This window comes from Trichomonas vaginalis, chromosome VI, assembly GCF_026262505.1.
Source record: "Trichomonas vaginalis G3 chromosome VI, whole genome shotgun sequence".
Classification (NCBI taxonomy): Eukaryota; Parabasalia; order Trichomonadida; family Trichomonadidae; genus Trichomonas; species Trichomonas vaginalis.
This window is the reverse complement of record NC_067208.1, coordinates 16,361,563-16,380,042: the sequence shown is the minus strand read 5'-3', so window position 1 is coordinate 16,380,042 and position 18,480 is coordinate 16,361,563. Positions and strand designations below refer to the sequence as shown.

Below are 18,480 nucleotides of genomic sequence, written 5' to 3'. Positions count from 1 at the left end.
GTAAAAATTTATTCTTAAAATGAAATGTATGCATCATATAATATCCAATTTTCATTGAAAATCTAATTATTTTCAAGGGCAGAGTAATTTTTTTCTGCTCAAAAAAATGGGATGTGTTGGATCTTCGGTAAAAGACCAAGTAGTTGCAGAAAAACCTTTGCTCTTATCACCAGGCTTCAAATCATCCGCATTTTCAATAGTCTCTACATCTGAAGTTAATCATTGCCAAATGATTTACCAATCTTTACTCTCAGATGTACATGAAATAAAGTATCCTATAACAGATATCTTAGCATTGAGTTTGGACAGATTCTCAATACCAATAATTTTATCATTTTACGATCAAAATCCAGAAATGAAAGAAATATTATTTCCGTTACTATCAATTCATGCAAAAAACGCATTTAGAATTGCTGCAACATCTACTATACAGTTACTTCAGCCAGAATATCTTGAAAAATCTGATAATAGCAAATTAATTAAAAATTTATTCAAAATTTTCAATAGAAAAAATAACATAACAACATCGATAATCATATCTAAAGAGTCAAATATGCTTAGTACTCAACTTAAAAAGCTAAAAATCGAAAATGAAATTGGAAATGTTGATTCTGACTTTAATTTTTATTCTACAATGATTATTTCAACAGACATAGAATATACAGACGAATTAGATTCTAAGATACACGATTTTATCTTCTCAGGAGGATCAGTGATCGTTATTTTTAATAAAGAATTTAATAATTGGAACAAATTCCTTCAAAAACACAGTCTTCTATTTGAAAGATACGAACCAATAGCTAATAATAACAATCTAAAAGTCATTTTACCAAAATCTTTCGCAGATGTTTCATCTTATAATTTAATTTCTTTCTTTTACACTTTGCAGCATCATTTATCTAAAGAAGACACAAATATCAATATTATTGATGATATTCTCACACAAATAAGGATCCATATTAAAGATTTAACAGATATTGACAAATTAACACAGATTTATAATCCTTTGTATGATTACATCCAAGAAAACCAAACTATTTCATCAAATTATTGTATGATCCTTCTTGATGACATTTCGCAGCGACTTCCATACAAATTTCACAAAGATTTAGTTCCAAGTGTTGAATGTCCATTACATGAATTCAAAACACAAATCAAAACAAAAGCAAATGAATGGACATTCCTTAACATATTTTTACCACCAAAAACTATTTCTAGTTTTATATGTTCCGATGACTCTGTTTTTCTTCAAGTTGGTTGTCATACAGACAATCTTATTTCCTGTCAATGTCCATGGAATCGATATCCTAATATTGTTAAACGATTTCAATCAGGTGAAATCTATTCAGATTATGGTGGTTTTTTATTTTTGATCTCAGACAAATCCACCACTGTTGATATTACTCTTAGCAATGTTGCAGACATCGAATACAGTCCATTTAAAATCATTGATTTAGAACTCTTTTATTTCATCATTCCATCTGATACTGTCATTGAACATAATGAATCAGACATCATTTCATTCTATCAAAAAATTAATCATGAAATCGAAACAATGATTCCATTTCAACTCGATTTCAAACCCATCATTGTATTTGACATCACAGATGGTGATATTTATAACGACATATATCCTATATCTATTCATTATGACAATTTATCTAGTTTAATTAATCCGATGAATCCATCAGATGAACTTAAGAATTTCATCTCTCGATTAATTCGACTTCGATTAGGACATTTTGAAATCAAAATTGACATTGAAGACATCATTTGCAACATGTCATCACAGTGCATCATGAAACGTATTTTCAATAGTAATTCATCTGATCAATATTTAGAGGGTCTTAACATTGCATTAGACTATTTCATCAACCGATTTGGATTTTCAATTTTCTCACAATCCATTGTTAAATTTGTTTCCATCAACAATGGTTCTATCCAAGAATTTATCAAAGAAATCTGTTTCTCATGTGGTCATAACATCTCTCCTCTATTTAGTAACTACATCAAATTTGGTGATGACATTTCAAAATCATTACAATCATTACCTCCTTAGATATTTATTACTTAATATTTGTTTTTGTTTGTATTTTTTAATTTTTTTAATAAATATATTATAGGTTTATTTTTAAAAAGACTTTTTGTTTGAGATAAAATGTCGATGGTCAATTTTTTATTAAGGCTTCACTAACATGACAAAAAATATTCAAAATTTTTAAAAAGATGAAAAAATATGCTCTACGATATATATTAATCATAGTCTATCATTTTCAGAAAAAGCACGTTATAACTCATGTTAGTGGAAGAAGGCTTTTTTTGGGTGGGTCAATAAAAATTAAAAAGAATGATAAATATAGCGTTGATATACATCATAGAACATATATCTCAAGGGACTTTAATTTTTGTCATGTTAGTGAAGCCTTAAGGGTGCCGGAAAGTGAAGTGAAAGCTATTATAAAAACAACACTTTTCAAACCCATAAAATCATTTTTATTTTGTTTTGTTTATATGAGTATAAACCTTAAGTGATGATGTATCATAGTATCATATTCAAACTAAGTGAAAACGATGTTTATGATTATAAGGTTATCGAAAACATACAAAAATCATACAAAATTTTTAAAATCTGGAAGGGAAAAAGTGCATTTATCTCAACATATGAGAATTGAAAATAAATTTTGTTCTGTAAAACTTTTAGTATAACTATTGAAATTTTGTGTTTAATGTATCTCACTGGCTTAAACACAATATTGGAGGACTAGATACAAATCTAATTAAACTTTGAATGAGACCATTTCGACTGGAAACCACTACCATTGGGTTTGTTCACTAATGGTAATTAGCAGAATTCAGTGAGATGGTAGTGCAATCGGTCTTAGTTTTGAAGTTACCCACTAATTGCATCTCGACACTTTTTAACAAGTGCCAAATGTTTTCTATAAAATATCTAGTATCTTGTACCTAGATATCATTCCTGCAGTATCAGCCCCTGCCATGGAATAACCAGGGACTAGATAGGTCCGCAAGTTGGAAAATTGCGAAACAGTTTTCTTCATACTGGAAGTATCCAAGACCTCAATATCATAGAAATAAAAACCTTAGTATATACACTACTAATATATGTTTCAATATCATTAAGATCTTTACTACAATGAAAAATTGAAATTGCGTCACCTCACTTTCCAGCACCCTTAAATTTTTTCATAACCTTCTGACTTTTATTCAATTTTTTTGACAACTGGCGTAAAATCTCATTGAAAATTAACCTTAAACATCTGAATTGAAGGTCATGTAATAGGGGCGTAAATGCACCCTTAAAGGTTCAAATTTCATCATGATAATACTTGGGATGAAGTGTATATCAAAATCACAGTAAACGCATTTCTGTATCCGACAACTTAAACTATTTCGTTTCTTTTTCTAAATTCTTCAACTTAACTACAGGTGGAGCAGTTCGATTTAAATTTAACAAAGATGAAGCAAAATGTTTAGTTGTTACAACAAATTTTGAACTTTGTAGTTCAGGTTCACAAAATGGAAGATCTCTCTATTTATATGATAAAGGTCAATTTGTTCAAAAACAAAATTCATTTATTAAATCAAAAAATACTGCAATGAGTCCTTCTTTTTGTGTCTATGTATCTGCAATAAAAAATTATAAAAATGAAATTAATGAATCCACAATTTTCGATTGTGGTGTATTAGAAGGAGGATGTCGTCTTCTAATATACATGGATGGTGGCAGACAAATCATTGATCGATGTAATATCACATCAAACAGAGTCAATGAAGATATTGGAGGATACTCAATGTCATCAATTTCCACAGATTCATTTATAAAATACACCACAATTAGATCAAACAATCAATCAACTAGTTATTATTTTGGTTTATGTTATCACCATTCATCAACTTATGATAAATTGATTTCAGCAATTTCATGTAGTTATGTTGAAAACAGACAGATTAATACAGATGGAAGATTAATAGCAACAGCTACAAAACTTTCTATGTTTGATTGCTGCATTTTAAGAAATGAATTCACTTATACATTTTATCTCATTAGTCAAGGCTCGATCGTATTTAATAGTTCATTTGCAGACAAATATTCAGCAACATCAGAGGCAAGCTCTGTTAAATATGTTAACACATTTGCAAGTTCAGAATGCAAATATTATCAAGTAGATATTATCGAAAATGAAAATAAAGAAAATAGTGAATATGAAGAAGCTGAATTATATGACGTTGAAAAAATCAAACGAATTGTTCGATATCTTGATAGAAAATCTAATTTCATTCAATTTTTATAAAAATTTAATTCTTTGACTAGTCCAAATAATCTTTTATTAACATATTTCAGACCATTGAAGACAATAATAATGCAATGAAGCGAAGCTTTCCATTATTACATCATATTTGAACTTCAGAGTTCAGATTCCAGAAAATCCAAGTCCATTTGCTTATCAAAGTTCATGTTCGTATTCCACAATAACAACATAGAAAATTTCGAATATTCAAATATGAATCGTTAATATTTGAATCATAGAAAATTTCGAATATTCAACGATTAATATAGGAAATGTGATTCAAATATTAACGATTATATTAATCTGAAATTACTATAAATATCAACCGATTTTCGATTTTCTGACAATTCATTGTTAGTTTTGTTTAGTTCAACAATGGATCTATCCAAGAATTTATCAAAGTGATCTGTTTCTCATGCGGTAATAACATCTCCTCTATTTAGTAACTTCATCAAATTTGAAAATGACATATCAAAATCTTTACAAAACTCGCCGATATAAATATTGGGGCAGCGACAAATTTGCCCAGCGAAAAAATATACAACAGACTAGTTTTGAGTATGGCATGTGCTATCATTATTCATTATGGTCCGGAAAATCGATTTCATCAATATCATGTAATTATGTTGAAAACGTAGATTCTGGAAGAGATGGAAAATTAATAGCAACATATTCAAAGCTTTCTATGTTTGATTGCTGCATTTTAAGAAATGAAATTCCTTATACATTTTATCTAAGAGATCAAGGTTCAATTGTTTTTAATAATTCATTTGCAGATAAATATTCAGCAATATCGCAAACAAATTCTGTTGAATATATTAACACATTTGCAAATTCAGAATGCAAATATTATATCGATATCTTCGAAAACGAAATTGAAGGAAATAGTCAAGATGAAGAAGATGAATTAGATGATATTGAAAAAGTTAAACAAATTGTCCGATATCTTAATAAAACATCTAATTTCATTCATTTGATATCATAAAACATCTTTCATATTATCGCTCTTTTTAGATTATAAACTAATTTTCATAGTAATTAAAAGTTCGTATTTTATCATATTAAATAAAGATATCTTTAAAAACTTTATTATCTTAAAACTTATAATTTACAATGTAAAGTGTCAGATTTGGAAGTGAAAAAAAGTGAGAAAATTTATTCCAAATTAATGAAATTTGAGCTATATAGCTGTAAGAATACAAAAATTCTATACTATTGTTATTAATCTTTCTTGTAAAATAGGTTTTAAGATTAATTGGTTTTTATTTAATTAAGTATAACAAGTTTTAAGATATACTTGATGATACAATCAAGTATTAAAACAAGTTTACTACGATATTGCAAATTATATTCTACATTTAATTCATAACTTTTGATTTACATATAGGGTCTTTTTAATTATAAAAATTGCGTCTATATCATCGAAAATGTAGGAAATATTCCAAAATTACAATAAAAGCTTTTAAACAGTAATAATTTAATCACTATGGAAGTTTAAGAGATAGGATAAATCCGTCGGGTCAATTGTGGGTGGTGGAACATCAATCTTTGAATCAAAAATTTGATCCAAATCCTTCTCAACTTTCTTTGTTCTTCGTGAAACTTTCTTTATATCAGTTTTCATGTCATCAAGGATTTTGGTGACTAAGAACCAATTTTCTGCATACCATCATAACATGGCCTTTCTACTCCTCTTTGCGAGCCTATCAATAGGTACATTATATTTTTGCTCAATAATTTTTGCAATTGAAGTGAGAATAGAGATATTTACATGGATACCAAAGAATTTATCAACATAATAGTTGACAAAATCTACTTTTGAGCCAACTTTGATCATTCTTTTCTGAATATTCTCAAAATCGCGCTGGGACTGAGATGAAAGCTTGGAAAGTCTTGCGTGCTCTTCAATGTGTGGGAAATTCAAGAACTGCTTGTACTGGAACATGGCTGATGCTATCTAACTCTGTTATCAAAAAATGAATTTCTGTAGTTCAGAAAATTTGAGAAATTTTATTTGTAGTTCTATGATTTTGGGTTAATAAAGGAAATAAGATATTAATGCTCTATTTCAGCTTGAAGTTCAATACATGATGAAGTCAATATTGAATGATTTTATTCATAGGTTTATTGAATTTTCTCGATTCAATTTTTTAGAATGCAAACCGTTCTGATTTTCAATCCGTGATTTCTATGCTTAGGATTTGATTCTCAGTAAAATTAACCGAATAAAAAATTTAAGAATTACTGCTGATCTCAATACTTAAATTCCCATATCAAAAGTGCTAAAGTGGCTAGTGGTTCCATTATGTTATTTCATATGCAAATTTAATGATTGAAAATTCATGAGTATTTTTTGATATTCTGATTTTTGAATGTTCAAGATTGAGGAAATATTGAAAAAATAAATACTATATTTTCTATAGAATGACCTTAGGATGGTTTGGGATACATGATTTCAGGCGAGAAAAAGGTTTTTGATAAGTGGTCAATGTGCAAATATTCATCACAATGCAATTTATATGATCTCTGAAAATTGTTTTTCAAAAAATACCTTGGTATATCTACCTATTTTTAAGTTAGAAGTGGATCATGCTAAAGTTTAACTGCATTTATTGTGTTGTATATATTAAAAATTTGGATTTTGGAACGTATTGAACATCAAAGTTGTAATTCTTTATAGGTTCATTTGAGAACTCATTGATGAACCTTTTTGAACCAGGATTATAATGTCAATAGCGAAAAATGTGAGCAGTGAGAAATTAATTTGTTATACATTCCATTACATGAAGTAAACAGTTTTTAACCCATTCGTTCGTATAAATTTCCGAATGCAAATTTGAAAAATGAATATTGCCATATATTAGAGATGTTTTCATGCAAACAACCTTAAGATAGATCAAAAACATTAATAATTTTTCGATCTCTATTTTTCAATTCAAAAATTCAATTGACATCTAAAATTGAGAGCGATTGAATTTATGATTTGAGAGAAAAATTTGTAATGAGTTTTTACAGGCTTTTTCTTAATTTTAAGAAATATGAAATGCCGAATAGATTCTAAAGATGTAGTCTTGAAACGTTTTTGACATTGGAAAGTGTCCCGTAAATCATCAATTAAAATTTGATAGAAATATCCATTATTAACCTGATAACGCGATAAATCTCCAATCTGATTGAAAAATTCGCCGGCGAGTTTTATATTTTTTACAATAAACTGCCGAGCCTTTTATCGAATATTTTGAACAATTTGATCGTAATAGATGATATCATAACAATGAATATGTATGATTTGTAACATTTTTGAAAATTTTTGGATATTTTTTTTATTGATTATTTTATAATTATCAATAATTTTATTATTAATCATTATATTCTGCATCCTGGATTTGAATTGCCATTTCTATTAATATTATATCAATTCTGTGAAATAAATTTGATTGAATTAATTAATAATTCTTGAATCTGTAATGCAACGATCCATAATTGTTGGTTACTACGCATTATATTTAATAATACATGTATATATCTTTTTTGTCTTTAAATTGAAAAAAATTGATTTTCATTGATGCGCTGATGAGTATCCAATGCAATTGCTGGGATAACTAGTATAGTTTAACATAGTTTGATGATGGAAACCCCCGAATTGAAGTTAATCTGAGGCTTTTTCACTTATGAAAAAATTTTTCAATACGTGAATTCAAACGAAAATTGCGATATTCTGATTGACGGAACCAATCAACATAGTTTGGCCGAACCCGATGATTATATTTTGTGAGTCGGTTCAATATTTTAAACACAATTTTTCTGAATTAATTTCTCAAATATTAATATTCAAAATTTTGAATTGATGTCTTTAGTATAATGCCCAAACATATCTATATAGAAGAAACAAAGGAGAATCATAAGGTTGGCCTCAATATTAACAAATTTTGATGATCATTATATTTCGGTTTAAATTGCGCCGATATATATGAATTTCTCAATAAACGTGAAATAAAATGAGGAAAATTGCTAGATTATTTATTGAATGATTAATTGAAATCAAGTATATAAATATTCCGTGAACTGATTCTGATTTTCTCATTTGAAGATTTTATCTGTCAAAAAAATTCAGAGAAACTGTACTAAAATTGAATTGACCTATAAATATTGAAATGAAAAATATCAATCTTGAAAATCATAATTATTGTATTAAACTATCAATTAAAATGAATATTTTTTTGCAGTTATTAGAACCTGATCCGCCCTACTAAATTTATTATTCATGAGCATGACTATGGCTACTAGCTTATCGAAGACAAAATCTCCATAAAACTTATCAATTTACCATCAAATTAAAGACAATTAAATGAATTCAGCATAATTTATTTTAAAATATAATAAAAAATCAAAAATCAAGAATATTACAGAATATCTAATGATTATATATCTGATTTTAGTACAAACAAATTTAAATATTATTTTTATCAAATTAATTATTAAGAAATAAAGAATCATGTACAATGATATAGTTCATAAATAAAGTTTAATTTTAAAATGATGACAAAAACAAACAAAAATTTTTATTCAAAATTATTAATCAAAAAATTTCTGGTTTGACTGGGTTTGAATCGATCTTTACCGGTGTTTTCAGCTTGGGAGTTTTCTTTTTCTCAGGAATAATGATAGAGTGGAATTCTTTTTTATCTTCAAGTTTCGAAATTTCGATTTTTGTCTTTTCTGGCGTTGTTACAGGAGACACAGATGTCACAGATGGAGGAGTTCTCGGAGTTGGAGGGAAATTGAAGGTTCCCAGTGGAGATGCGAGTCCTGGAGGTAATAATGGACGTCCCCACGAAGTTAATCCATGGAGCTCTGCTATCCTTAACATTTGTTCTCTGGCAGTTGGTTTCTTCTTCCATGTACCGTTAGGAGCTCGTTTCTTCCTAATTTTAAGTAATTTACGGGATTTATCATCGATTTCGGCTCCTTTATCAACTAGGAATAATGCAAAGTCCCTGTTATTCTGCAAAGCAGCAAACATAAGTGGTGTTTGGTTTGGAGTCATATCTTCGAACATTCCATACTCAAGTTTGTAGGCCATGGCATTAATATCAGCACCGTTATCAACTAAACACTTCGCAACATCAATATTATTGTTCCAGGCTGCGAAATGTAAAGGTGTCCATCTTTTTGCGGCCAATTGATTAACATCCGCGTGATTTTCAATCAGAAGCTTGCATATCTCGACGGATCCTGACTCTGCGGCATCGTGGAGTGGAGAACGCTTAGTTAAATTTACTGGAGAATTATGTTGAAGGAGAAGTTTGGCCATTTCGACATCTTTGTTGATTGCAGCGAAAGAGAGTGGTATTTTCTTCGATGTGGTCTGTTTTGATGGATCGGCGCCGCAATTAATAGAATATTCTGCTAATTTTAATGAACCAAGGTCAGAAACACGAGCCAATAAACCAAGGCGGTTATAGGACACATCCAGCTTTGATTTATTAAGAATTCCGAAGATTAGAGCCCTTAAATTTCCATTTTCAATTATTTGAGCCGGAGGAATGATTTTACACTCTTGATTTTCTAGGAACCAATCAGCAACATCATTTTGATTAGCCATAACTGCAACTTCGAACGGATCTTCGCATTTTGTGCCAAGATTTTCACAAGTTCGAATTATCTCGTAATTTCCGCCAATAATGGCATCGAACATTCCTCCAGTGCTGAATTCAATGTTGTTGAGTAAGAAAAATTTGAAAATGTTTATGGAGCCAAATCTTGCAGCCAATTCGATTGGAGAGATCGGAGTACTATGTATTGTTGACACTAGTTGCAAGTTAAACTTATAATTTGGATCAGCCATAAATGTTTGAATTTCTGGTAACATATCGTTGATTATATAGAATCCTGCAGTGTTTTGAGGGTATATTGTTAACAAGTCTTCTATCCTAGCACTGCGATTACTCGAGTAACTAGGATCTGCTTTAAATAATTTACATTTACGTTTTTCGAGCACCAAAGGCAAATAAAGGCTTAATTTTTCGATGAAAATATCTTTAGAAGATGAAGCTTCGGAAAATGAGCTTGGAATTGAGTGACAGCCTTTAGAATGGCTTTTCATGATTGTAACAATTAAATCAGCGTAAAGTTTAAGTTGTTTTGGCCTCGAGATCCATATTTTCGATATAAGGTATATTACCATGTACAGCTCATGGGGATTTGCTTTCAGGAAATTATTCAAATATGTTTGAGAATCTGAAACAGTTTCGGGATTTAAATTGATAAGTTTGTCGTAAATCTCACCATAAGCTAATATTTCCTCAGGAAATTCAACTTCGCCAATGGACTTGACTTTGCGACGAGGACCATAAAATTTAGACATTAAATATTTGTCACTTTTAACGTCAAAGAATTTAGAATACGATTTTGCTGTATTTAATATTACCATGCAGAATTTAGATTTTTAATAATTGAATAATTTACACATCTCAATTTTTTTCTAAATTTATCTCAAAATCAAAAGATTTTCCACATTGAATTCTGGGAAATATGGTCCAGAAGGTTTAGCAACTCCTTTAGAGGGATTTTTAGTAATGAATTGCTAATATTCTCAAAAAAATTCCATTCTTTGATAAATTTTCTATTCGCTTTCATATCAAATTACAGATTTATAGGTTAAATCACCTGCAAATGCAGTTGTTCTATAATTTTATTAACAATATATTTACTGATAATCAATATTTTTCGAACAATGATAATTGTTTTGTTCGTTTTAGGTAAACTGAAGTAGAATATAATATTATTTCCTTATACTATAAGTAATCTTAGGCTCAATTTGTTGAAATAATGAACTTGATTAGATAAATTTTTGATTTGATGAAAATTTAACGAGTTTTTGAATATTTACATAAGACCAAAATGAAAACATGAATATCTTTGTAAACAAAAACTCTTTATTATAAAAAAAGAATTTTGCATTTTTTTATAAAGCATTTTATAATAAAGAGGTAGTTAATTTACTTGCCCTTCTTCTTCTGCTCGTTAGCTAACTTGCGTTCCTGGGCAGCGCGGGCTTCCTCTTCCATGAAAGCGTTGATGATACGATCTTTGACAACAGCACCACAGTAGACACCACCGTATGGGCGGGAAACTGTTCTCTGGTTCTTCTTCATGCGGCGAAGTTCGCATGTCTTGACGCATTTGATACCGTTGATGCGCTTGCCTGTCTCAGCACAATGTGGGCCATTCTGGCGCTTAGCAATGTAGTGAGCAACGAGCTTGTTGCCTGGTGTACGGACTGGAGCAACACGGTTACGGATTGTGTGGAAACCAAGGGAGCGGCGAAGAGTATATCTGTTGTCTACCATTTGCTCAAAAGAAAGACCAAACCGTTCCACATAATAATCGTCTAATTAAGGGGTAATGGTGACAGACCCTTAATATATAATACAACATTTTCATTATCATATTATTAATATTTAGCTTATAACTAAAATGAGCGTTTGGTTTTTGGACCAAAATTATTTCAAAATTAAATATCACAAATTGATTTTGCAGTAATAAGAGGCCATTGAGAAGGTCTTCTATTATGACATGACATATGAAGTCATATTATCTATATGTGCCTTGGTTAATTTTATAATTGATGCACTCGATATTTTGACTATAACTATCCAAGCAAAAATATTACAAATATATTAAATAAATGGATAAATCAGTAATTTTTATTATCATAAACTATGATTTATTCTCTTAATTTTGTAAGTTTTTTAAATGAGAAAATTTGTGACGCTTGCACCTATAACTTGTAAAGAATTTGTGCAATATAATACAAACAAAGTATCTTCCCTTATAATGGTAACAAGAAAAACAAAAATTGAGGGAAATTGCATAACATGAAGAGCATAAGTATGAATATGCCTTTGACTACGTTATAAAATTCTATTCTTATATCTTCAAATGATTGTATTCGATTTTTATAAAATAATATTCTATTTTTTCTGTAAATATTTATGTTATTGGAACACCTAGCCGAATTTTAAATACAACGAATGTATTTGATTTGATTCTCATGCAAATATGATAAACATCGGAGAGTTCAGAAGTGAAATCAATAATATCTTCATCATTTAAAACCAAATGTGATAATAATTTGCCTTCATTCATATCAACGAAGATTAAACCTTTTCTTGGCATTTCTGATGTTTGTCCAAGTACAGTGTAAAAATCAATTCCAAAATCAGCGCAAGAATTCTTAATATCATAAGCATATACAAAAGAATTCTTTTCAAGTGAGAACACGGATATTGTCGATGGATTTTGAACTAATAAACTCTTATCATCATTCGAAAATGAAAAACTCTGGCAATTAGCCTTTTCTGTATGAATTATCTGTAAAGTAGATATTGAAAATACTAGAATTTCGTTAGTATCTGTATAAAAGCAAGCGAATTCTCCGTTTTTTGAAAGTTGACCGAAAACTATTTGTTGAGAGCATATGTGATTGTTATATATTTGATGGAAAGTAGAATCTGATATGTAAACAGAATTTGGTTGCTCAATTAACATGAAATGAGATTTTGAAGAACAGATTTGAATATTTTGAGTAGAAGTAAGCATCTTATTTCCCCAACCCCATTCTTTCATTAGGAATGGAAATACGCTTCCGTCATCTAATTGACAAACAATTATACTTGATGTATCCAAAATTGCAAAATCAACTAAATTTCCCATTTCTAGTGTAAGTGTAATCTTAACAGGCGTATAAATGATCGGTATTTGACATATGTATAAACATCTTTCGGTTGCAAAGACGATTTTTGATGTAGATTGGATATATTTGTATTTAATTACTTGATGAGGAATGTCTTTTGATGCTTCTAATGTAACAGTCATTGTTGGATTTTCATATTTTCTATATGAATATAATTTAAAAGGATTTTCTGCAGGTCTATTATCACCTAGTGTCTGAATTTTGGCAGTTATGTCTTTGAAGAGCCTGAGCTCCTTCTTAATTTCTTTTATTAACTCATTACGCTCAGTATCTTCATTCATGTCAAAAAAATCCTAAATTTTAGGGGGGTTCAAAAATAAAAAGGTACCAAAATTTTTAACGTATACTAAGGTATTTTTTATAAAAAATGTACCATTATTCTCAACAAATTGATCCACGTGTTGAGAAAAGTCTTGATAGAATGGACCTTTGGCCAATGGTTCCACTTCATACTGGTACAGAAGATATTACTCCAGCAGTTCCTTCAGTTTTAGAGACAAAGTTCGAACCTTTTCCAAAAACATATTCTACAATTACTGCAAACATAGATCATATCATGTCTCTCGATTCAAAACCACAAAAACAAGAATTTGTAAAACCTTTTTATTGTGAACACACAATTACACAATATAATACAGTACCTCCTCGATTTGATCCTGCTGCTCCTCATGCGTGTACTTATACTCCTAATTTTAACGCAATAAAAACAAAAATTCAAACTCATAAAATTGGTCCTCGCAGAAGAAGGAATAACAAAAAGGCTTTTTCTGCAGCAGAAGTTATTAAAGAATACGAAACAAATATAAGAGAATACGATATTAAAGAAACAATAGTTCCAAGTTTAACAACAAAAAGATCAAAAATTATTGAAGAAGATCATAAAATATTTCGTACTTTACCAGATGAACCACAAGATAGAAACTTATATACCATGCCAATAACAATAAATATACCAACACGTGACCCTCCACCTGAAAAACCAACTCCTGTTACAGTTTTTGAGAGACAACCATCGAGGAAACCTATTTTCAAGGAAGATTCCCAAAGAGATTATAAAGATGCTGTTCCACAATCAGATAAAATACGTCCTAGATCACATATTACTAATTTAGGACCAAAAGAAATATCAACACCAAAAAGAAATCAAAGAGTCGAATTTTTGAATGAAATCAAACGTGAAAGGAATGATTTTATACAAGAATTAGCAGCATTAGACCATCCTGTTAAGAGAGCAGCACAAACTCCACGTAAGGGCTCCAAATATTCATTCGACAAACAGATGTCAAGAAAAAACGAATTTTTAAACATCAAAAAAGAACAACTTGGAGAGCCAAAACTTCCTGTCAACCCAGGAGAAAGCTTCAAACATACAGTACCAAGTACAAGAATGCCAGAAATTACTCCAGCTCCTCCACCTCTTGAAGGTGTCGCATTTTGGACATCATTAACTCGCTATAACACAAATAGGTAAACCATTGTAACAAGAATTTATTAGTTTGAAACATAAATCATTGAATGATGTGTTTCAAATCAAAAAAATTAAAGAATTATGAAAATTAGAAATGATAATGATCTAATTTAGTCACTAATAGATAATGTGATTACAATTGAGCGATAACGCATGATAATGACAAAATTTTATGTTTTAATACATAGATTTTCGAATAATTTTATTTGTTCTATCATTACTGAATATTGTCTTTATAAATTGTTTATTTTCATGTCAAAATACTTTATCTCTTTATGTTTTAATACTATTCAAGAAATTAAAAAAATAATAAAATTTTATAAGTTTTTTCAATTGAGATTTGTAGAAAATAAGCAAAATATAACACATGAAAGTTGTTTAAATTCTATTGCAAAATAAAAATAAAATAAATATTAAAAAATCAAAAATTAGTTAACACCAAGACGAGAAAGAGCATCAATAGCATTGTTAATAGAGTTGTATGTTGCAAGAACAAGTTCTTTTGGAGTCTTATAAGCGTATTTGTGGCCAAAATCAGGTGTTGACCATGAATACGTCTGAATTGTCTGTATTACAACGTCACGAATGTCTTCGAGATTCTTTTTGACGTTTTTCATTTGAGTTTGCATGATTCCAAAAGTATCATTCTTGGATGAAAGGAGAATGATGAGACTTTCGACATCTAACATGACAACAATGGACCATTGAAGAGCAAGCTTCTCACGCAAGAGCTTCATTTGAGCTGCGACCATCTTCTTGTAAATTTTTGTTAAAATTCCTTCTCTAAGTGGACTGAAGATATGGCTTTGGTATTTTTGGATTTGCTGTTGCTGTTGAGCGTATTTCGTAAGAATTTCTTGGCATGGTTTGAGAATAGAATTGATAGATTGCAAAGAAGTGTCTCGAAGTATTGTAGAACGACGTGTCACAGGTCCTCTTGCAATTGCATAGAGATCTATGTAAGCAAGGAATTGTAAATACTCGTCTGGAGAGTTTAAGTACATAATAAGGCGTTGTAAGCCATTTCCTTGGAAGCTGACACGTTCTCCAGCAACTACTGCAGCTATTGTTAATATTAGCGAAGAAATAACAAAATCAACAACAACTGTAGCGATAATTTTTGAATTAAAAGTAAAAGCTAAAATTATGGATGTTACAACAATAGCAATAATTGGTGGGCTGTAAAATCCAAATACTTTTTGGAATCTTGATCGCTTTTCGAGTTTAAAAAGTAAAACGAATTTTTCTGTCATCATTGTAATGAAAGTAACGACTAATGAAACAATAAACGATTCTCTGTAATCTGATGATGTCAAACCTAGCTGCCAAAGCCAAAATATATGGAGAGTCATGAAGATAACTCTATAAAAGAATTCTGTTTTCGAGAGAGTATAATATCTTTCTGGAACACTTGTTAGGCATAAAATGTAGAAGAGAATTAAGAATGGTAAACCGATATATGAAACAAAGAAAGGAATATATTCGAGATGGTGACCGAGAAATGTTGAAAATACATTAATAAAGAAAAATGGTATCAATGAGAAAACCATTGCCCATGATGTAGCACCAATCGTCTTCCAAGTATAAAGAAGAGGCACAAATCCAGGCATTTTGTCACTTTTTAGTCCTCGGACTGAGAAATAAAAAAACTAATTTAAGTCTTAGTCATTGAAATCAATAACGAATGAAACCAGAATTCATAAAAAGTCAACCATGTTACCCTATCTCAAATAAATTTTTAAATTTTTGATATGGATTCAGAACAGCTTACATATATGGTTCAATCATAAATTCTTTGCTCATTAAAGTTCTTGATATAAAAGTTATTAATTCTTGTATCAGATGCTTTGGAGAATAAGAGTTTTTTTATGAAAGAACTTTTTTTTGTCAGATGGTATATAAATCCTTGAACTTCGGCTCGCATCAAATTAAATTCGCATCCACGGTGATATCAAGAATTTACGAATACAATTTGTTCCGAGTATGATCATAAAATTTAACGATAGAAAATCAATAATTTCATATGTTTGCACTGTTTTTTTCACTAATATCAGCTGCAACAGAAGTTGACCCATGCGTTGCATATAATTCTTCTTGCCTCCTCTGCATGGAACATAAAGACGAATGCTTTTACTGCTTTGGAAAAACTGAAAATGAAAATAGATGCGTTAGAAATGTCGCGTTAAATGAAACTACATGCGAACATGTTACTCGTCAGACAGACAGACAATGCATTGAGACCCTTGGTGGTGATGCCATTCAAACAAACAGATATATCATTGGATCAGTTGTTATTGGTGTTGCAATCATTGTTGATCTTATTGTTAGACTTTGCACAAAGCCAAAAGTACACGATGAGTATGCTCATCTTTAAATTAACAAATTTTCAAAAATAATATTATCATTTTGATAACTTACTCATACAGTTTTCACAATTGAATAAAAGTTATATTAGTTTTATTTTCTCTATTTCTTATACCTCTTTATTAAAAATTATATTTTTCGTTATTCATTGATGTTGCTTGTACGCTATTTGCAATATGGGAGACAACCATAATGACTTTTTTCCTGCAATAATGAATAATCTTCGATTTTGTATCGATTCGATATTCATAACTCCAAAACTCAACTACTTTGAAGAACTATTTCTATTTTCTTGATCTTTCATTTCGAAACACATGGATTTCAGAAAAAATATTAGAAATGTAGAATTAGCGGCAGAATGTTATTTGCCACTTTTTTAAAATTTGAATTAGTGGCAGAATGTCATTTGCCATTTTTTTTTAAATTGAAATAGTGGCAGGATGTAATTTGTCATTAAAAAAAAACAAAATGCTCTTCATATTATTGAGCTTATTTTACGGAACATTGAGATGCTACCCGCCGACATTTCATCCAATTCATAAATGGGAACTTGAAGATAAACGCACTTTAATTCTTAACCTCAAAGAAATATTCTGTTCTCAACCTGGGCGCTTTGGACAAACTGAAATGTCACATATTGCAACTATTTCCGATGGCACCAATACCGTTGATTTTACTAAAGCATCTGGCAAAGTTAAACTTGCAGATGGAAGAATCGCTTTTGTTAGTGATGACAATTATTTGCAAATCATTGGAAGCACTTCTAAATCATATGAACTAGGTATAACCAGCTATGAATCTTAAATATAAACGATTTTTTATTTTTAAAGAGTTCCGAAAGATATTTATAAAAATTTCATTAAAATGAATCATTTAACTTTGTTTTACAGAATGAAAGGTTTCATTTTTATATAGTACCTTACATATTAATTACTTTCATCGGGTCGTTTCGATTTTGTAATTTAATCGTTATCGTCTGAGGGTTCACCCGTGCATTGTGATACTAAACCTCATATAACTTTAAAATGGCTTAATATATTTTATTAGGTTTATATATTAAATATCAACGAAGTGTAATATTAATATGTGCACCATATATGAATTACTGACATTTGAGCAATTCGAAATTTCATCGCGTTATATATTCATTTAAATTCGGTCAAATCATCATTTCAATTATAAAACCATTACGTATCCAGTCAATATTTTCCCCATTTCATGCGAATTATATCATTATTACACATTTTAAAATGGTGAAATATAGTCCAAAAAATAAACTTCGTTTTAAACTCAATTCTCACTCATATTCAGATTAGATCATATGTGACTCATATGGTCATACATCTCATTTGAGGTTTAAAAATGATTTACCAACGTAAAGCACCGGTATTCCAATCAATAAGAGGAAAGTGCAATAATTTAGATAAATCGATGTGAAATTTTTCTAAATTAATTATTAGCATTGATATCTGTACCATGTAGAATAAGAACTTTCTTGTTTCTTTGCTGTTGTCATATGCTGCTTTATGAAGTGGAGTTTGTCCATATTTATCTCCAGCATTGATATCTGCGCCAGGTGT

General features: G+C 29.8%; 11 protein-coding genes across 11 annotated transcripts, besides 4 other annotated features; 6 read left to right on the top strand and 5 right to left on the bottom strand.

Annotated features, from left to right (window-relative positions):
- Positions 1-88: 88 nt before the first annotated feature.
- Positions 89-2,093, top strand: TVAGG3_0876270 (experimental autoimmune prostatitis antigen 2-related family; the record flags this gene model as incomplete). The annotated part of the gene is made up of 1 exon (XM_001321542.1): positions 107-2,059. One exon carries the CDS (start codon positions 107-109, stop codon positions 2,057-2,059), a length of 1,953 nt encoding a protein of 650 aa, XP_001321577.1.
- Positions 2,094-2,184: 91 nt separating this feature from the next.
- Positions 2,185-2,424: a mobile genetic element.
- A 4-nt stretch (positions 2,425-2,428) lies between these two features.
- Positions 2,429-3,193: a mobile genetic element.
- Positions 3,194-3,210: 17 nt separating this feature from the next.
- Positions 3,211-3,317: a mobile genetic element.
- Positions 3,318-3,617: 300 nt separating this feature from the next.
- TVAGG3_0876230 (uncharacterized protein) lies at positions 3,618-4,313 on the top strand (the record flags this gene model as incomplete). Its single annotated transcript, XM_001321543.1, has 1 exon — positions 3,618-4,313. The coding sequence occupies one exon, from the start codon at positions 3,618-3,620 to the stop codon at positions 4,311-4,313; it is 696 nt and encodes a 231-aa protein (XP_001321578.1).
- Positions 4,314-4,773: 460 nt separating this feature from the next.
- On the top strand, positions 4,774-5,295 carry TVAGG3_0876220 (uncharacterized protein; the record flags this gene model as incomplete). The annotated part of the gene is made up of 1 exon (XM_001321544.1): positions 4,774-5,295. The coding sequence occupies one exon, from the start codon at positions 4,774-4,776 to the stop codon at positions 5,293-5,295; it is 522 nt and encodes a 173-aa protein (XP_001321579.1).
- Positions 5,296-5,787: 492 nt separating this feature from the next.
- TVAGG3_0876210 (uncharacterized protein) lies at positions 5,788-5,934 on the bottom strand (the record flags this gene model as incomplete). The annotated part of the gene is made up of 1 exon (XM_001321545.1): positions 5,788-5,934. One exon carries the CDS (start codon positions 5,932-5,934, stop codon positions 5,788-5,790), a length of 147 nt encoding a protein of 48 aa, XP_001321580.1.
- Positions 5,935-8,824: 2,890 nt separating this feature from the next.
- On the bottom strand, positions 8,825-10,885 carry TVAGG3_0876200 (spectrin binding; the record flags this gene model as incomplete). Its single annotated transcript, XM_001321546.2, has 1 exon — positions 8,890-10,677. The coding sequence occupies one exon, from the start codon at positions 10,675-10,677 to the stop codon at positions 8,890-8,892; it is 1,788 nt and encodes a 595-aa protein (XP_001321581.1).
- Positions 10,886-11,041: 156 nt separating this feature from the next.
- Positions 11,042-11,680, bottom strand: TVAGG3_0876190 (structural constituent of ribosome; the record flags this gene model as incomplete). Its single annotated transcript, XM_001321547.2, has 1 exon — positions 11,312-11,662. The coding sequence occupies one exon, from the start codon at positions 11,660-11,662 to the stop codon at positions 11,312-11,314; it is 351 nt and encodes a 116-aa protein (XP_001321582.1).
- A 625-nt stretch (positions 11,681-12,305) lies between these two features.
- On the bottom strand, positions 12,306-13,349 carry TVAGG3_0876180 (YVTN repeat-like/Quinoprotein amine dehydrogenase family; the record flags this gene model as incomplete). The annotated part of the gene is made up of 1 exon (XM_001321548.1): positions 12,306-13,349. One exon carries the CDS (start codon positions 13,347-13,349, stop codon positions 12,306-12,308), a length of 1,044 nt encoding a protein of 347 aa, XP_001321583.1.
- A 59-nt stretch (positions 13,350-13,408) lies between these two features.
- TVAGG3_0876170 (uncharacterized protein) lies at positions 13,409-14,894 on the top strand (the record flags this gene model as incomplete). Its single annotated transcript, XM_001321549.1, has 1 exon — positions 13,436-14,539. One exon carries the CDS (start codon positions 13,436-13,438, stop codon positions 14,537-14,539), a length of 1,104 nt encoding a protein of 367 aa, XP_001321584.1.
- A 70-nt stretch (positions 14,895-14,964) lies between these two features.
- TVAGG3_0876160 (uncharacterized protein) lies at positions 14,965-16,146 on the bottom strand (the record flags this gene model as incomplete). Its single annotated transcript, XM_001321550.1, has 1 exon — positions 14,965-16,146. The coding sequence occupies one exon, from the start codon at positions 16,144-16,146 to the stop codon at positions 14,965-14,967; it is 1,182 nt and encodes a 393-aa protein (XP_001321585.1).
- Positions 16,147-16,551: 405 nt separating this feature from the next.
- Positions 16,552-17,008, top strand: TVAGG3_0876150 (uncharacterized protein; the record flags this gene model as incomplete). Its single annotated transcript, XM_001321551.2, has 1 exon — positions 16,560-16,910. One exon carries the CDS (start codon positions 16,560-16,562, stop codon positions 16,908-16,910), a length of 351 nt encoding a protein of 116 aa, XP_001321586.1.
- Positions 17,009-17,096: 88 nt separating this feature from the next.
- On the top strand, positions 17,097-17,704 carry TVAGG3_0876140 (uncharacterized protein; the record flags this gene model as incomplete). Its single annotated transcript, XM_001321552.1, has 1 exon — positions 17,369-17,704. The coding sequence occupies one exon, from the start codon at positions 17,369-17,371 to the stop codon at positions 17,702-17,704; it is 336 nt and encodes a 111-aa protein (XP_001321587.1).
- Positions 17,705-17,841: 137 nt separating this feature from the next.
- Positions 17,842-17,876: a mobile genetic element.
- The last annotated feature ends 604 nt before the right edge of the window (positions 17,877-18,480 follow it).